Here is a 19,860-nt window from a genome sequence, read left to right as displayed (position 1 = left end):
CCGGCCAGGCGGGCCCTGCTGGCTGGGATCTGAAGACCTGTTGACACCGACGGGTACTTTGGGTCGACAGAGGGGAAAGCTGCCGGCACGATCTCACGGGGGCAGCACCACCTCATCCTCATAGTGTTTTATAAAACAAAATCCTCTACAGCGAAGGCTCAGGCTCTCCGGACTAGCGATGGCCCAGCTGTGTGGTCGTCACACTGATGCTTCCACCTAGAAAGTAGAGAGCGTGGGTGAGCCTGTCACACGGAGGCCAGGGGGGCTTATTGTATTTGTTGTAGGTCAGTGTAAAGACAGCTTTACGAGAGCATTTCCCCAGCCAGAAGGGTAAGGACTTCGGACGACATTATGTGTGTAAAAGGTCATTTTTTAAAATCGTTTTTAAAAGTTTTTATTTTCAGAGAGTTGTAGATTCCCTTGCGTCACCCAGTTTCTCCCGAAGGGCACATCTTGCATGAGGGCAGTGCGCTGCCCTGGTCGGGGAGATGACACTGGTGCAAGTCATCAACTCTATTCAGAGCTCACCAGTTTCATGTGCTTTTGTGCGTGTGTTTCTGTGTAATTTCAGCACACGTGTAGATTGTGCAAGCACCACAGTCAACATACAGAACATTCCATCAGAAGGACCCCTCCTGCTTTTCTTTTATAGCCACGCCCACCTCCCTTCTTCCCCTCCTCCTTGGCAACCACTAATCTGTGCTCCATCTTTGTAATTTTGTCATTTCAAGAATGTCATATCAGGGACTTCCCTGGTGGTCCAGTGGTTAAGATTCTGAGCTTCCACTGCAGGGGGCAAGGGGGCTCCAATCCCTGGTCAGGGAACTAGGGCCAAAAAAAAAAAAAATGTCATGTCATATCAATGGAATTGTATATATAACCTTTTGAGATTGGTAAAAGCCTATTTTTAAAAAGTATATATTTTTGCCCATTCTGCTTGAGATCACTACAGTTAGTTTGCAAGTATTTTGTGTGTACTGAGGTATTATGGTGAGTAATTTGGCATGGCAGGGAAGTACTTCGCCCACCCTGGTCCAAGCCACCTTACCTGGATTATTGCGATAACCTTCTCACTGGTCCCCCTGCTCCTGCCCTCTTCCCCCACACTCTGCTTTTAAAACAGCATCACAGTGATTCTCGTGATGCATGAAGTCACAGAGCCTTCTACCTCTCTCAGATAAAAACCGAAGTCCTAGCAAGTTTTCAAGGCTACATATGATCATCTTCCTCACCAGGCCTTCCCTCACTATCAGCTTCAGCCCCTGGGCCTCCTTGCTGCTTCCCTAATGTTCTAGGCACCTTCCAGCCCCAGTACCTTTGCACTTGCTGTTCCCTTGGCCTGAACAACTTTCCATAAACATGTATGGGATATCCCTCACCGTCTTCAGGTTCTTTATGTGGTATCATCTTCTTGCGAGGCCTCACCTGACCACTCCCCACCATTTAATAGTATAATCTTACCCTTACCCCACAGCACTTCTTATCCCAGTTTTATTTTTCTCCTCAACCTCTATCACTACCTGAGAATGTGTGTATTTCACGTGTGTGGTGGTAATTGCCTGTCTTTCTCCTCTGGAACGGAAGCTCCATTTTGTCAGTTTTGTTCACTGAATTTTCCCCATTGCCTGGAACGCTGCCTGAAAATAGTGGGTACTTAGTAAATATTCACTGAATGATGGGATATGCTTTCTTTGGTATTAATTACATATGATATACATTCAATCTCTTTATGTATGTTGACCTGAGGCCAGCAGGATATGTGCAGTTGGTGGGTGTGGGGCAGGCCCCTGCATCCCTGTCACTCTAACCTGTGGAGTCAGCACATGAATTTTGAGGGGTGTTGGCTTGTGTTGGAAGTCCCGTCTGCAGCGGGAGTGAAGAATTTTATTCACATGGTATTCTTGTTTCCTAGGGCTGCCGTAACAAAGGGCCACAAACTGGGTGGCCCTTTAAACAACAGAAATTTATTCTCTCGTCGTTCTGGAGGCTAGAAATCTGAAATCTGCAGGGCAAGGTCATACTCTTTCTGAAGGCTCTAGGGAAGAATCCTTCCTTTCTTAGCTTCTGGTGGTTTCCAGAATCATTGGTGTTTCTTGGTTTGTAGATGTGTCACTCCAATCTCTGTCTCCGTTGTCACTTGGCATTCTCCCTGTGTGTCATCTTATAAGCATATTGGTCATACTGGATTAAGGCCAACCCTAGTCAAGCATGATCTCATCCTAATTTGATTACATCTGCAAAAACCCTGTTTCTAAATCCCGTTCACAGGTACTGGGCATTAGGGCTCAACATACCTTTCTGGAGGACGCAATTCAACCCACAGCATGTGGTATGCCTTCATACCAACACAGTTCCTTTTCAGTAGGTGAAAGAATTCACACAACTTCCAGCACTGGGCCGTAGTTGAGAAGTGGGCAGATATGAGTCACTGTGTTGCATTGTGTGCTGAACTGTCAACCCAGAGCTCCAAACACCTACGCACATTCAGTGAGCCTAATTCATAGATCCAGCCTGGCTAAAGCCTTCGTTCATAAAGTAAGTAACTAAATAGTTAAATCAGGTCTTCTATGGGCAAGTAACTCTGTTAGGCTCTAAGGCACAGGCTACAAAGACTTAATAAAGAAGTTGGGGTTGATGCAACAATAAATAATGGCATCAAATGTGATCAGTGTAGCAATACAGGATCATCTAGTACTTTCTAATCAACTTCCACCTGCCAGATAGAGTGTTAAGTTCTGAATGTTTTTACACTGATGCACATAGAATCGTAAGATCAGCAAGAGAAATCACCAGATGTGTCCTAGGACTTGGCCTGGCGGGTGCACTTTGAAGTTGACACAATCTATGTTTTTTTCCTATTTAGTAAAAGTTGAGATGTGTTGCTGTCTTTCTTTTATCTAGGTTGTATTCTCTAGTGGTGTCTTCTAGGTGGTGTGATGTGGCAGACTTGCTCTCCCAGAGTATCTGACTCCCTGACATTCTTTGTGTTATGGAAAGCCACCATGTTCTCTTTCTGCTGTAATACCTCCCTGGCTCTGCTGTTTATAATACTATTTTCTACCCTACCCAACAATTTCTTTCTATTATTTTCTGATAGACTGGGAGGATTGAAGCATCTTCTTACGTTGAATAACTCTCAGAATCCACCTACATACCTACAGAGAATACTAAGCTCCTTGACTTTCCTGAGACCTGGGCTGATCTTATTTTACAGTTGTCATGATGACATTTTGACTGTTAACACCCAGGGAGAGAGAGGTCTGGGAGATGAGGCACAGGCTACTGTCTGAGTAGATTGTGTGTCTCTTGTAGAACATGAGGGGTGTCTGGGATGAGTTCCATAGGGTCCGATGATGCCCTGAAGTTGTAATGAGCTTTCCTTGCAGGGAGCAATTCAGGAACATTCTGAGGGTTAAAGGGTAGGCTGGGTTAGAGTCTTAAGAGATTAAATGTCTTATTAGAATCCAAGTTGTGGAAAGCAGTGGCCAGTGCGCCACTCATGGGAGAAACCTCTAGCAAAGGCTGTCCTTGAATCCCACTGATGCCATACTTTGTTCTCTGATCATCCTAGCCTGAAGAGGACCTTCTGAGCCCTGATAAAGTTTACTGTTAGTAGCACTCAGCTGATACTTAATGTCGGATGCCCTTGCTCTTCCTTTTGGATGCCAATATAGTGCTTCCCTCAGGAGACTGAAGACCTTTGCCTTTCTTATATATCTGTGATTACCTCACTTGTATCCCTGGGCAGTGCCTTGCTTAATAACCCTGCCTCACCCAATTGAGTAACACATTCATAGATGTTTACCCTTGAAGGTGGGGGAAACCTATTGGAATTTGGGTAGAACCATCTAGTCATGGAAAGCATTGAAGACCATTTTAGACACACAGTTGATAGGCAGATTGAAGAGGGGAGACTGGATCAGATTACCCAACTTTCAACTCTCAAGATTTAAAAATTCTAATAAGTATATTATGTAAGCGTATTTCCTGAGATTGAGGGAAATGAGGACCCAAAGCCCTCTCCTGCTGTGTGAGGAGGGAGCGCCGGCCAAGAGCCCAGGTACTGGGAATCCTGCCGGCTCGTTTTCTATTGGGTTGTAATTGGTGACATTGGTCCTTCTGTGGCTCTTCTTCCTACTGTTGTATCTCACATTTATTGAGTGCTTTATGATTTTCTTTCACATTTTATTCTCACAAGAATCCTTGGAGGGTACCTATAGAAAAGGAATGAATTAAGTTTGATATTTGCAGAGTGAAACATCTGTGGCATATTTGCTTGGTTGGGGGGCTTTGAATGGGAGTGGACATGTCCTAATAACAAGCGGAGAAAAAATGAGCTCTTCTGAGCCTTTACTTGACTTGACACTGACGGACATTCCCTTCTTCCTGAAAATCTCTCCACTCCTGTCTTCCATGATGCAACTTGAATCCTGGTTCTCCTCTTTATCACTAATGTTTCAGATTTAAAACATTTTGGTCCCAGTCATCCTGTAGACACCAGTGTTCTTTGGGTTTCATTGGAGGTGCTAAGTGGACAGTTGGATGCGCTGGTGCTCAGAGGAAAAGCCAGAGCTAGAGTTATGAATTCGGGAGCCATCAGCACATGGGTCGTGTTTGCAGTCCTGGGACTGGATGTGCTAACTTAGAGAAGGCCCAGGAAGGGTACGCAGAGAAGAGGGGGGTCCAGAGCGGGGCTTGGAAGCACTTGAACGTTTTGAGTTCTGGCAAAGAGGGAGGAGCTGCCGAAGGAGACAAGTGATGGGGAAGAGAAACCAGGGAGTATGGTGTCCTGGAAGGCGGGAGACTGTGGGTCAGGGAGGACAGGAGAGGTACTTCCACGAGGAACGTGATTCAGCTGTTGCTGGAAGCAGCGCAAGTGAAGGACCGAGAAGGAGGATTTGGCAACACGACATCTTCCTGACACTTACAAGAGCTCGTTCAGTGCAGTGAGCTCATGTGTCCCAGTGAATTCAGCTTCCACTAATGACTTTCAGTTTTACACCTTTGGTTCTGATTTCTCTCCAGGCCTACATTGATTCCTTGTAGTTATAATGACAGCTGAGAGGCAACCAGGTATAGTAGGAAGAGCATGGTCTATGATTTCAGATAGTGACCACTATCACTTACTAGCTGTGTGCCCCTGGCGAGTCACTCGACTCTCGAAGACTCAGTTTCCTCATTTATGCAAATGAGGATACTGTTTGGGTGAGCAGATGTGAACTTTTATATATAGAATGGGTAAACAACAAGGTCCTACTGTAGAGCACAGGGAACTATGTTCAATATCCCATGATAAACCATAATGGAAAGGAATATATAAAAAAGGAATGTATATACATGTATAACTGAGTCACTTTGCTGTACAGCAGAAATGAACACAACATTGTAAATCAACTATGCTTTAATAAAAACAAAATATTGAATAAAAATGAGCATACCAAAGTGCAATTCACTGGGTTGTTATGGAGATTCAAGAGCTAGAGGTTATGATCACGTGAACGCTTTAGCCACCTCTGGACCCCCAGTGCGTAGCCCAGAATCTGACACGTAGTAGGTGCTCAGTAAATATCTGTTACAGAAGTAAATGAAATGGCTGGCACTGAGTAGGTACACAGCAATTGTTCATTTCCTTCCTTCTCTTTTACTTCTCTATTTTTTCCTTTTCACAAATGGTCCCATTGCAAAACTTAAAACTTTTTGCTCCTTGGGTGTGTTGTGCATTTTTTCGTCTTCATCAATAGATGATTTGCCTCTGCCCATTCGTAACCAGTAAGTGATTATCTGAAATATTTTAAAATTTTAAATATGAAAACGTATTTCAGAAAGTGATTATCCTTAGCAATCTGGGTTGTCACTGGGTCCATGTGGGGTTGGCTTCCGATCATGTCTGCCTCATTTACTCTGTTTCATACTTTCCTCTCCACAACATTTGCTTGGCCTCTCTTCTTAAGGGTATTTTTTCAGGGAGCTTTCTGAGTAAGATGAGCGTTGATTATAGCGACAGTAATGCCCAAGTGTTTAACATAGTCAGACAATGACTTTCACATTTTGGGACAAGGAATGAATTTTCAGGGAGTTTTCTTTGGCTGGCATGTCAAGCAGTTTGTAGTAGGCTGAGTTTAAGCTGCACCAGCTATTTCTCAGCTGCGAATTGAATTTGAAGAATGTGCAAAAGATCCCACAAAAGCCTGGAAAGTACTGGTTTCTTGTAGGGTTTCTGATGCCAGTCAACAGCAGGAAGGAGTCCTATATTCCTTTCTCATATCTAGGCATTTTCTTTTTAGGGTCCCTTGTTTTCTTATTGTCATAGATAAATATGTCTGTGGAATTCCTTCAATTACATTTCCCTAAACCATTCTGGAAAGCTGGTGGTTTAGATGAGGAAAAATTCTTGTTTTTGTCTCTGGAATAGTAGCTTTTGCTTACATTGGTTCCTGAATAAAATGGCCAAGGGCTTTAAAACCTTAACTCCTAATGTTCAAATTCTGCCAGCTCTGCTGGTTAAGTTCACTCTTTCTGGCTGCATCATGATCTGGGTAGAAGTACTTACTCAAGTCCATGGCATACTGACAAATAAATCATTGACATTGTCAAAATTAAATTCCTCAGTGTGTGTGAAAAAAAAGACACATAAATGTATAAAATCAAAAAAAAAATTAAATTCCTGGAGTGGATCCCTTAAAAACAACAAACAGAAAGAAATTAAAGTTAAAGCAGTTCTTATTTAGAAATCAAGAGAAAAAGTGATTTGTTTTTATGGATCCAGAAATGATGATATCAGGTAGCAATGGATTGGGCTGCTGATAACACGCTATCTGGTGAGCAGCGGCTCAACAGGTTAGGGAATTGTTTATCTTACTCACCAATAAACTCGGGAGCAGAGAGGTTCTCAGGGACCCAGGATCTTTTTGTATTTCCACTCTGCCACCCCAGGCCAGGTCATCATTCTCAGACTTGTTACTTGATTGATGTTCCAAGATGGCTGCTGCATCTCCAGGTATCACATTGACATCCCGGGGAGGGGGAAATGGAGGAAGATACAAAAGGCAAAAGCATAGGACAGCAGATCCTGACCCTTTGATAATGCTTTCCTGGAGGTGGCAGCAGTAACTTTCTCATATGTCATTGGCTAGAATTGACCACGTGACCACCCTTAGCTATAGGGGAAGCTGAAGCGTTATGAATATTCAGTAGCTGAAGCGTTATGAATATTCAGTATCTCAGCCTCTACTATAGAAGAAGGCACGGGAGGAAGAAGAAGCTGGGCGTGGCTCTTGGGCACCCAACCCACAGTGTCTATACAGCAGTTTCTGAATTCAATGCGAACTGCTAAACTGTTCTTAATTAGTTGGGAAACTTGGCTTGAATGGGACTAAGAAAAATTCAACTTAAAACGTCTCAGAAAACATCCTGAGGGAAAAGGCAGATTCATTTTAAGAGTATCCTTTGGGCTTGAGAATTTGATTTTGGCTTTGCCACTTGCTGTTTGTTTTGAAACAGAATTCTTTGCTGCTTCATTTTTTTGGTCCATTTGTGTGTTTTTCTGCTTTGTAGATCTTTCCCAAGGTGCTAGGGGTCAGGAGAGAAGAAAGAAAGAAGATAATGAAGGGGAATAAAATGAGGTTAAACTATATTAGCAAGTATTCTGGCTTCCACTCTTCACCCCAGTATCCCCCCAAATACAAACACACAGCCTAGAATCTAGAACATTCTAAGCAAACTTTGTCCATCGGGAGCTGTTAACCCTTGAGGTGACGTGAGAGTGTTGGAATGACAGCGTTGTTTACCAGCATCAAGGGACTGTGGCTGTGTTGAGGGTGCAAGTGGCCTTGGGTGGGAAGCTGGGGGCCGTCTCCTGTGGAGAAGGGGACAAAGGAGAAAGCGCTGCCCATGTGGCATTGGGCTCTTCCCTTGGGAAGTCCCCATGTGCCCACAGGAGTGCCTGGTGGCCTCAGGCTTGACCAGCTTGTGTGCAGCCCCCAAGGGGAGTAGTTTCCCGAAGCCAAGTGTGGGGATCAGCTCAGCCCATGACACGAGGCTGCCTGAAGCTGGCGCAAGGGGGAGGGTGCTTGCGCAGAGCTGGATGTGGGTGCAGTGGTGCTGCCAGCGAGAGAGGATGGAAATGGACTCAGACAAACTCTACTTAAAGACTAGCCAGCAGCTCGAATTCTGAGATTTGGATGGCTTTACCATTTGGCTGCTTTGAGCTGATGGAGAAAAAATGTGATTCACAATTGTATTCAGTGACCATCCAGCGCCCTTATAAGCACAGTGGCAGGTATGCATATGAATTTGGTCTTTTCGTCTGAATAAAATGATGCTCTGTTGTCATCAAAATACTGGACAATGCCCGAGGGGCCAGGGACCTTGCAGGGAATTCAGGTTTAGCAGAGGCTGCTGGTGAGGTGCGCAGGAGTGCAGTTGCACCCAGGGCCCGGCTGGCCCCTCTGGGCATCAGGAAACCCGGATTGATGCTCCAGCCACACACAAGAGCTGCCCGGGCCATTTGGAATCTTCTAGCTTCTCTACTCACATACACCCTTACCAGGTAAATACGACAGGACATATTTGCCATATTTGGGGGCATGGGGTAGAATGTAGAATCCAGTAAGTCACCATTAACCTGGAGAAATTGACAGGGTTTTGAGGGATGTGAACCAGGGTTAAAGTCCGGAGAGCCCTGGCTACCCTTGATCTCCCGAGGGACCCAGAACATCTGCTTGCCTTGGTGTTTCTCTCTGCGTGAGGCCGGCACTGTGTGGATCCCCGTGGTGGGGTCAGAGGTTCTGTCTGCAAAGCTCTTTCAGCTCCCTGGAGTGTTTTTTACATTTAAAGACCCCAAAGATCTAGAGTTTGGTTTTATTTTTTATGCAGTTATACCTAAAGAACCATGCCAGCCTAGGGGAACACTTTGGTTGAACCCCATGCCTAGCGTGAAGTGTCAGAAGAGGAGCCAGGCCATTATTTTCATACTCTGACTCTGTCTACCCAACCCCAGATTTCCAGGTGGAAAACTCAATCAGCCACCTGTAAATGTTACTAGTATCAGTTTTACTTCACACAGTTGTAAAACACCATACACTTCCCCCCTCCCCTTTTGTTTGAAGGGAAGGGTCGTAACTATTTGGCAAATAGAATTCCAACATCCATTTGAAAAATTAGTTAAAAAGCAGTCATTTCAGTGTTTTGCCCACATGTTGCCAACCATCTGGTTGTTTCTGCATTTCTGGAGAGTCCTGTGCTGTCTGGTATCTTATGGATAATTGTTGAATTTTTCCAGCTTTCCTCGGAATCATAGATTTGTAGATCACATTGCTTCCTCCCCCAAGCTACACTGCAATTTCAGTATGTCCTAACCTTTTTTGGCGTATCGATTGGATTTTTGGTCAAACATTTGTGGTTACACTGAGATCTGTGTTTTCTTCATTTCAGAGTCTGGGAAGTATTTGGCGGTTTTCAGTGGAAAGTCAAACTTGAATTTCAGACAAAGAAGCAGTAGAGAGACTTACACAAACATGAAGTCTTTTTTGCATTAAAGAGCAATCCTTGGTATACTTAAGAAATAATTTTAGCATTTTTGGGTTTTAAGGGACCAGTTTATTTCCAAAGCTTTTAACATTCCTTTGGGGGTTTTCTCCTTAACCAAGGTTGTCCTCTCCTGCTCCTTGGCCTCCACTGCCAGACTGGGTGGGCTACAGGGCGCCCTCAGCTAAGAATGGCAGCCATCCTTGGATGGTATTTGCCTTAATTTCTTTGGGTGTGTCTGCACTGGCAGCCTTTTGTGACCAAATGTACTGGCTGCTGGGGTAGCTTCAAAAAAGTTATTTTTGACTTCCATAGAAGATTTTGATTAATAGGCTCTTAATCCATTAGGTTCTGACTGCAAGTGGCGAAAACCCAACTTGAACTAATTTAAATTCCAGAATTCATGGCTTGTGGAACCGTACATTGGGAAGGGCAGGGGTTGAGCTGGTCTTAGGGATGCCCAGACTCTTTCTCTCCATCTCTGGTCTCTTCGCCATGTGACAGCAAGAACTGGTCGCCCACAATTCCAACCGAAAGCAAAGGCAGTGCTCAGGGTCCAGCTCCAATGAGAACAATTCCTGTGAAGTTTTTGGGGCTGGCTGGGTCACAGGACCAGAGGTCTGTTACCAGAGAATTGGGGGAGGCTTCACTGGGTAGAGAAAAATAATATGTGTCCTTCACACAGCACATTTTTGGTTCCCTGCCTTGCAGAGATTTTAGGGTCTTATTAGGACTCTTTAGGAATGTAGGGAGCTGAGAGACTTTGGATTCAATTAATTTTAGTCCAGGGAATCCTGAAGAATCGACACCAATTCCAGTGAAAGATGGCAGAGATTGCAGTTCTGAGAGAACCCTGACCCCCCTCTGGGCATTTGAATGAATCTCTCCTGGCTGAGGCTAAACAGGATAAGAAGTAAGGGAATAAAACAATCTGGACTTCAAATCTTTCTATTTTATTTAAGCTGTGAGGCTGAGAAGCCTTCACTCTTGGACTTTACCTTGTCCCTGGGATTTTTGTAATAGGAGAGACAAATTGAAACGGGGACTTTTTTATGTTGCTAGTATTATATTTTCAGAGTATCTTTATTTTGTCATTTCATCTCATTGCTGAAATCCCGTGGGCTATTTTGGACACCATGAGGTGGGCAAAATTTGGGATTGAAATAGGAAAGGCCAGAAGTGGGTTTTCAGGCTAGAGGTCAACTTGGCTTTGGACTTGGTTAAAGAATGAGCCTTCCTCATTTCAGAGGTTTTTGGGGACCCGGGGGGGGGGCAGTTCCCACCTACGATTAGTACTGGGGGAGGCTCTGAAGGGGGGGCAAGTGGTCCTGACCCTCGCTCTGAAGAGGCAGTCACACTTGACCTCAGGTTGAGGTCATGCCCAGTGGGGTGAGGGAGCAAGCTTCCGGGGATGCTCCGGGACTTCCATTGTCCTCCCTTGATGTTTGCTTTGGCCTCTGTCCTCATCCTGTGCTCCCTTCCCTCCTTGAGGCGTGCTGATTGGAGGGGTGAGTGGTGAGAGCCCAGTCTCCACTGGTCTACTTTCTCTACTCGGTGGCACTCACGAATTAGAAGAGACAGGCACACAGGTGTCCTCTTGGAGCCTGCTTTGCTGTAGGAAGGCTGCATTCGGCTCCAATCCTGCCTACCCATGGGGAGCGCTGGGGGGAGGCCCAGGCCTGTTGCTCTCACCCAACCTGTGAGGCAGTGGTCCTGAGCTGGTCTGCTCTGCAGGCTCAGTTGTGTCCACCCAGAATTGGAGGCGGGAGGGGGGACGGGAGGGGGCACAGGAGGCACAATGGAGGTCACACATTAGACCCACCTTCTCCAGTGCAGCCTCCTCAGTAATAAACCTGATAGTTTGATTTCTGCCTCCTTTATCTACTTTCTCAAATTGGTTGAGCTCAAGTGTTCATAAGGACCACTTTTGTCCCCTATCCTTCAAATCCCGGAAAAGCTCCTTCACACGTTTAGTCAGGTGAGATAAAATTGTATGTGATTTGTTATTTATCAGCTCAGGAGAAACATACAGGCCCTTTTTCATCGTTGTCCATCGTTGCTATCTAACGTCAATCTATAAATTGTGTAGTACAATATGACCGTGAGTTTTGAGATACAAATCTATTTTTCAGATTTAATTTTCAAGTCAAATCAAACTATTGTTTGAGTCATTTCCCTCAGTAAGTATGCAGTAGAAAACTCAAAGAAGAAATACTTATTTTTCTTGTAATGACTGCGTCAGTTATTGTCTCAGAAAATATTGGGTTCTACCAATTACCATGTTATCGGTGGATTTTCCTACCTCAGCTGGGGGGTAGCCTCCTTGTCTAGATGATTCTGTGAGGGGTTGCTCTGTCCAGTGCAGTCACAGGAATGAAAGGATTTGAGCTTGTTTGTCAGCTGCTGTTCTGTTTCTAGATGGTAGGTTGACCGTAAATCCAGCTCAAAGTATTCGTTCATTCCTCTGATATTCGTTGAACTCTGTGTGCCAACGCTTTGGCGTAGCGGATTTGACTAAAGTCAGTCAGCTTGGAAAGCTGTGATGGAGCAGGTACAGAGGAAGCACACAGGCGGGTTAATGGTGGTCTCACAACCTCTCCCTCACGTCTGCCATCCATCTCCGTTCCCTCCTCTTTTTGCCTGTCTGGAGAATGTAATGAAGTAACTGGAGGATATTTTTTAAAAGTAGAACAAAACAAAACAAACTAACAAACACAACACTTTGGATCCAGAAAGATCCAGTTACCATTCTGAATCACAGTCTTAAGCAGGATTTCCCCATGGATTGTGTCATTTTTTTGGATCACTTTTATCCTTGATTCATTGTGTGAATGGATTCTGAACTTTCCTTCTCTTAATCTGAGAAGTAGCCCTTGACAGAGCTCCCTTTCTAGGAACGTATTTATTTTCGGCTGTTGCGGATAGGTGTGTACCCTTAAGGATGGGTGGTGAGTCTGAACCAAGAGTTTCATTTTCAACACGCTCAGTTTGGAACTCACGTGGGCCTATCAAATAGGCAGTAGGAACTCTCCGTCTGGGATGGTTAGGGCAGAGCTGGGCACGTGGAAGTCATTGACTGTGCGAGTAGTTGAAGCCTAGGTGGCACCTCACACTCCCCTCCCTAGACGTACCCTGAAATGGGTCCTCCTTACTTCCTTGGAGCCTAGGCAAGTTTTTTTCACAGCTTTTGGGTCTCTTGGGAGAGAGAGGGAATTCTGGAGGTGGGAAATGAGTCCTTGAACAGATCTGTACCTCAAGCTTTCAGGGGCTGGGTTAGTGCTGGTTCTTCTCCAGACTTTAGCATGCACCTTGACCTGGCGCTCTTACTGACGGACCAGACTCCCACGGGAGTCTCAGCATTCACACAGGACATTGGGAAGTTGTCAGGATCAGCAACTAAATGGTTTCTTCTGGAGTTACAGTAGAGGTCACCAGCTGGCTGCCAGTGGACTGAGTCTGGCCAGCTGGTGTGTGTGTGTGTGTGTGTGTGTGTGTGTTTCTTCATATAGTGTTTCTTAAAACTTAAGTGAATTAGTATAAAATTGGGAGACTTCACACAAAAATCAGGATTTCTAGCTTCTTAGAAAAAAATCCCCAGAATATTGGACAATCTGGATCCTGAATTCCTTTTGGTCAACAGGTGCCAGAAAGTAAATTGTGCCTTTGGTCAGAGTGTACATTCCTTAATATGTCTTCGCTTATTTGCTTCATCTTCCTGGTCCTTGGAGGTGTTTGGGTTGGGGACCCTCGGTTGACCTCATTAGTCTAAACCATCCTAACGTCTTTCTCTTCAATCCATTAGCCATTTAAGTGAGTACTGAGTGTGTGGTCAGTATCCGATGCCCAGAGAGGTGCCAGAGTGGGGAGGTGGGGAAGGGACAGGTGAGGGATTGTGCCCTGTCCACTATGATAAATGAGCCCTGTAGATGTTGGGCAGACCAGGCCGGCCGTGGGACCTAGCTCTGGACCCAGCCTTCCCGAGGACTTCCGTCAGCCCTGGAGAATCCCTTGAGGCCACTCTGCGGACTCTCTGAGGACCGACATTGCAGAGCCCTTGGAATCTTGAAATCCATCCTTGAACAGATGTGGAGCCATACTTGGACCCTTCAAGCAAATTGGCCTGCTAGGGCCCTCTTGAATGAGACCTGAAGTTTGGAGCTTAGACCAAAGTAAGAACTCTGGGTGCTGACTGTCCCTTATTTTTCATTCTCAAACGGACCAATAGAGGTCTCATGGGAGCCATGGCACGGAGATGTCTAGCTTGGCAATTACCAGGTCTCTGAAATATCATCAAAATACCATTTTGCCACTCAGTACCTGGTAAAACATTCTTGAATCTGGATGAGGTTTACTGGTATGAACTGTGGGATGACTCTGTCGTGGTATGAAATTGCTCAAGTCATGGCAGACTCTGCTGACTGCTGCTTCTGTCTCGAGCACCTTACCATCTGTCTCCATCAAAGACAGCCTCGAATGGGGGGTGATGGGGACGGACACGGACAGGAAATTCTTTCTGTTTCCTCTGAAATCCCTTAGGGTGCAGCTTGAGCTCACGTCCTCATTTTGCCTTCTGTGGAGATGGAAAAACAGCTTGTCACAGCCCTAACCTGTCACACACACTCTGTGAGGTGCCCTCCCCCAACATCCCCTGTCTTGGGTCATGTGATTCCTGTTCTGTTAACTTTGGGTGTGTCCTTCTTCTCTTTGGAGAAGCTGTTCAGGGCATACATGGCTTTAAAGAGTATACCCTTGTATCATCTTCATCAGATGAGAATACTGAAAACTATTACAAGAGGGTTCTGTGCTTCATTTATCTAGCAGACAGGAGGGTCTGTTCTAAGTTTCTAAGAACACTTAAAAATAAATAAGGGGCCAGTGTATGTCATGTATCAACTTTATGCTACCAGAATGCTGATCTGGAACCCAGAATGCAGCCTGCAGACCCTGAAACCAATTTCACACTCCTTATGTCTCTACTTCACATTTAAGGAATGAAGTCATGGGACCTACAAAACGATGATCAGGAATAGAACAAACTGCCATGTTTCTAGCCCCAAGAATAAGTCTTCTGTCAAGTAATCCAAGTTCATGCACACTGATCTGTACCTGCCTAGAACGGTTCTTCCTTAGATAGAGGCTGGTTTGATGAATACTCTCAGAGCTCAGGCACGTGGGGGGTGAGGGGTAGGCCTGGAATGACCACAGATTTCCTTCCATGTAGCCCTCCTGTTCTTCTTTTCGTCCAGGCCTTTCTGAGGCATGGGTGATGTTGACTAGGCAGCATCAACAATGAAATCAAGTTTAAATATCAAAGTTGATGAGAATCCAGGGAATGAAAATGTCGCTTAATTAAGTCACTGTAGTATTTTGTCTACTTGGCCCAATTTGTGTGTGTTGGGGAGTTGGGTCGGGGAATGGTACATTGGTCTAAAGCCTTTGGAGAATCTTAAATTCAGGACTGATTTTACAAGCAGATTGACCCTAAGGCTGCCTCTAAGGGATGATTTCAGGGTCCCCAAAGGTCTTCGTGTTCAAAGACGACCTTTATTAGGTAACTCTCCAAGGCCTGAAATGTCACCATTAGAAAGTTGTTCCTTTGGCCTAAGATTTTGTTATAAGAATGCAAATATTGTTCACTTACTCCATTCCTTCCAGGAAGAGGAGAGGATGTGCACAGGCAGCGGGAGGCAAGGTGACTGTAGGGGAAGGCAGAGTACCCCCCAGAGGGGAAAACCGTGTGGGGAGGTGGGATAGATGGTGGAGCAAATAATAAACACAGCTGGAGGCCTCACAGTTGGTTTTAGGTTACTAGTGGCTTCCTAAATTAATTTTCCATGAGCGCGGTCATTGGTCATTTATGAGCAGGGACAGAGTCCGAGGGTCTGTGAGCTGTGGGAAGAGCCTGGTTTTGGAGTTGGACACAGCAGGATTTGCATTTGGTTCACCCCTGTTCCACACAGCTGTGTGACTCTGGGCAGTTCTCCTAACCTCTCTGTTCCAGGCCTTGCTTTCTTCATCTGCCATATGGAGGGAGTAAATAACACCTCCCAGGTTGTGTGTGTTAAGAGCACCTATTGCAGTGTAAGTTTCAGGGCAGAGGGTGGCAGGTGGTAGACACTCAATAAGCCCTCTTTTCCTGTCCATTTCCCTCTCCCGTTTTTATACTTTAGAGTTATTTTACACCATATGGCCTTTTTCTTAGTGCACAAATGCTGATGCAGGCAGTTATCGAGTTGAGACACACTGATGGTACTTGATCATTGGCAAGAGGAGAACAAACAAACTCATGCATGGACACACTTGGAAACTGATGGGGTAAGCGGAATGCAATGATGTGCATTAGGTTTTGGCGACCCAGGGGGATTTGCCTCTTGTTCTTCTTTACTTTCCTCATCTTATTGGAGCTCCTTGAGGTTTTGAATATCCCCCTATGCTGGGCTGATGCAACCATTTGACTGCGATTCTCATGTGACTTAGAAATTATTCCATGCTGTGTCCAAGGACAGATGTAAGGCAGAGCAGGAATGAACAATGAGCATATTTATAGATTGTTCCTCTTTTCAGATGTCAGTAATGAATATAAATCATCTTCAGACCCAGGCCGTCGTGTACTGATTGAATCACTCGCACCCAGAGGAAAATATGATGGTGTTAGGGCTTCGCAAGTCTCACATTTCAGACCATCTGTCTGAAGGGAGGTTTGGAATTGAACTGTAAAGAAAAGCATTATTCACTTATTCATTCATTTGTTTTCTTCCTTAGGAGAATCACCTAACCATGAACATCCTTTCGTGGTGTTGGAGTCCTTGCTTTGTTTCCACCGATATTTTGGTCAGGGTGAAATATTGGATTCCTGGGAATGATTTCTGCTATTGTGGGAAATGGGGATTGAAACTAGAAAGGGTCAAACACGTGGCAGAGAAGGAGGGGAGGTTTTTGTAGTGAGGCCTCGGGAGAAATAAAGGAAACTGAGGAAAGGGAGCTCCGGTCCTCATACAAAGTAAATCCTGAAAAGTTTCTCGTAGGCGAGGAAGGGTCAGTGAAAATTATGGCAGAGTCGCCATGATTGCTAATCTTAAATATCCAGAAACTCACTAGTGTGCTATCTTTATTGTCTCCTCAACTCAAAATTTCCCCGATGGTGTTAAGTTTCTTGTCTGTGATTTCTCCCATCTCGGGTTTACAGGACCCTCACCTCTGACAATGGGGAAGGAATACTTTTTGGGGTCTGGTCCGTGCTCATCTTCTGACACTGTGTGTTTGTCTCCAAAGTGGACATTCTTTCTCTAGTGCCTCGAAAATTATTATATTCAGACTCTATTTTTTCATTCCTTGAACTTCTTTAGTGGGGGTCCCAGGAGTTCTCTCCTTTTATCATCTTTACTCCTGAGGGTAATTTTGGGAAGAATAAGTGATATATGTTAGAATCAGCCATACTTATTTTGTTCAGAATCTTCATTCGTGTTACAGTCACATACTAACCAATCTGTATGTTATCACGAAACACTCCTTTTTCCCTTTCTTCTTCTATGAGAGTCTAAATTCATTTTTCTTAATGTTACTAAGTTTAAATGTTTCTGGGTTTTTAAGATTACTTTGCCCCCCCTGAGAATGCCTTGCATCATTGAATAATCAGTTTCAGATCCAGATTTGCCCCAGAATTGACTGTTGCGTGAATATTAGCATCTGTTTATATTATGTTGCATTGCAATATCGGTTACATTATGAGCTGAGATATTTTGTTTGACAAAATGTTATGTTTCATTTTGGTTATTTTTGAAAATCAAGAACACTCTTTTGGAACTTCATAACTGGAGATAAACATGTGCTTCTTAATAATTTGTCCTTCCTCTTCTGGGACAAAATATGGAAACATTTAAATTAGCTACATGCAGATAAAACCAGCGGGTTACCTCTCTTACAAGGTGTTGATCTTGGTTTGTTTTCTTTGTGGAAATGAATGATTCTGTTATCTCACTTTGGATACAATGGAAATTCTTCCTGATCATGAGAGTTTTATGTTATTCTTCTCAGAGTTGTTTGAAAGATTGTCCAGCTGTACCATGCAAAATCCTAAGAAGTTATTTAATACATGAATGCTTCTGGAGAATATGTCAAATTACTATTTTGTTAATCTTGCACTAGCAGGGCAACATGATCAAGCTGGAGAACGCCTAGAGTTTATTTTGATTTGTCTTACTTTTGGTTTAAATTTACCACCCACAGTTCCCTGAAATACATAAAAGCTTGTGGGTTTGGTATGTCTGTTTTGCTGTCGCACTGTAACGATGTCCAAATGTGACGGTACTTCAAGTCTTCAGGGTCAGACAGATTGAAAGTCATTTGCTCTTTTGCTAACCATGTCAGAGAACGTTGGAAAAAATTCGTTTTCCCAATCTGCTCTTCCCATGAGTTGATAGTTGCGCTGTTTGCATAGCTGACCACCCACTGAAGCCAAGGCATGTGAAACTGCTGTCCACTAAAATGGGCCTGAAAGTCACGTGGGACCCACCCAAAGATGCTACCAGTAGACCCGTGGAGCATTACAACATTGCCTATGGGAAGTCACTGAAAAGTCTTAAATACATCAAGGTGAATGCGGAGACACACTCCTTCCTTATTGAGGATGTGGGTAAGTGACGCTCTGGTCTTGTTCCCGGTCAGAACTAACTGTACACCTACATTCTCCTTCCATTCTCAGGGTGACTATTTGTGGGACAAAAATGGTACCCAGTGGTTCTTTGGGGATGGACAGCCAAGGTCAAGAGGCTATTAAGCAACAGCCTTCATCTTGCCCATGGGCTTCCCCAACCTGCATTTGAAGTCCAGCGTTCCTGGATCTCTCTCCAAATTGACGTAGGAAACAATTTTTAGTTTCTGGATGTGCTTTTGGAAAGTATGTCGACCCTTTTTTATCTCATAGGAACTTGACAACTGGACAAGCCTGTAGCCTGATCTTGAGATTTCTAATTGATAAACCATTTTATAGTTAGGGATTACTCAAGTAATATGTCCCTGTGGGGGTGTGTGATGTGTCATGCTTTGCCACATGTGGTTCAAAGATATAACATTTCTCGCCATTAGATTTGATTCTGGAAGTTTGGGGGATTTAGCATTTTGCCTAAATATATTCTTTTATAAGTGCAGGTGTAGGTGGTTTTGAACTCAGGCTTTGAGCTGCCTCCGGTGGATGCTCTATCTTCTGCTTTTTTGGTCCCACTGGCCTGAAACCCTGTTTATTCTACAGTCATCTCGTGGCCCAACCTTAAGGTGGATCCTAGGAAGTAACAGAAGTCAGCACCTGTGACAACCAGGTTCCCCGCCGGCCACGTTAGCGTCCTGCTGCCTTCCTTCAGTGGATCAGAACCTGCTCGTGGCTTCTTAGTTTCCTGGTCACCATCCAGTACACTGACTCCTTCTCTGCCTCCTGCACTGTGATATTAAGCTTTCTGGGCAGCAGAGCAGAAAGTGCACAGAGGGGAGACAAAGAGGGACAGATTCCCGTCTTCCTGGTTCCAGCAAAACATACGTTTCACTGGATCTGAATCTCCTCCACGTCACTAGGGCCCCACAGAGTCCTACCGTGAGGTTAATTGGAGTTTCTGTCCCACCAAAGGCACGAGCAGCGTCACATTTGCTTGCTCAACCCTTGGGTTGTTAGGGTTGCTGCAGAGAAGAAAAACATGCAGAAAGAAAGCCCTAGAACTCACTGCAAACTGAGAGTGTCTCCCCGGCATCTTTCTGATGAGTTAACTGAACAGAATCAGAGACACGTTGATGAAATTTCTTTGAAATACGAATAAGCTCAGAGCGAAGAGAGAAAGTGCCTGGCGAAGCCTGGTTTTGCTTTTTGTCTGAACCTAGAGCATTTCCCAGTTAGTCCGGCAGGTCGTGCCAAACCCTCAATGCCACCAGGCCCTGCCGTGGTCAGACAGAAGGCGGACCAGTCTTGAGCGTAGCAGGGGTCCCAGATGTGTGGCGCCCCTGGGCCTCTGGCTTTGAGAACTGATGTTTTGTGAAAGGAACACTCCTCACTTTGAGCAATGCAATTAACGTTATTGCCTTTGACAGAGCTCTTACGTCTCCAACACTTCATGCCCTCAAATGCCCACAGACTTTCATCTCTTCCAGGAATTGGCACCTTCACTTACCTTTCATAAGATAATAGTTCATTTGGAGGAAAACCAGCACTACTAGAGTTTTGCTTTTCGAAGCTGCAAGTTCAGGGTGCCCTCAATTTGTAACACGGTGTCTGGGTTTCCTTTTGCGTCCCAGCAACTTCAGGATCTCAGCCAAAGAGACCTTCGCTATGTGTCCTTGACCTGTAGGTGCACG

General features: G+C 44.8%; 1 protein-coding gene across 3 annotated transcripts in view; it reads left to right on the top strand.

Moving 5' to 3' along the window:
* FNDC1 (fibronectin type III domain containing 1) overlaps nucleotides 1-19,860 on the top strand; it is a 101,253-nt gene that overhangs the window by 8,112 nt on the left and 73,281 nt on the right. Inside the window, exon 2 of one of the 3 annotated variants that reach the window (XM_082475522.1) lies at nucleotides 17,963-18,157. The exons of 1 other annotated variant lie outside the window; for it this stretch is intronic. In XM_082475522.1, coding sequence (XP_082331648.1) covers nucleotides 17,963-18,157 — 195 coding nt within the window. Of the gene's footprint in view, nucleotides 1-3,164; nucleotides 18,158-19,860 lie in introns of those variants that run through there. One more of the 3 variants, XM_082475520.1, reaches the window with a different exon arrangement.

Source organism: Balaenoptera physalus (genome assembly GCF_965194825.1).
Source record: "Balaenoptera physalus genome assembly, chromosome: 9".
Taxonomy (NCBI): domain Eukaryota; kingdom Metazoa; phylum Chordata; class Mammalia; order Artiodactyla; family Balaenopteridae; genus Balaenoptera; species Balaenoptera physalus.
The sequence above is the reverse complement of the archived record's forward strand: the minus strand, read 5'-3'. Positions and strand labels throughout refer to the sequence as shown.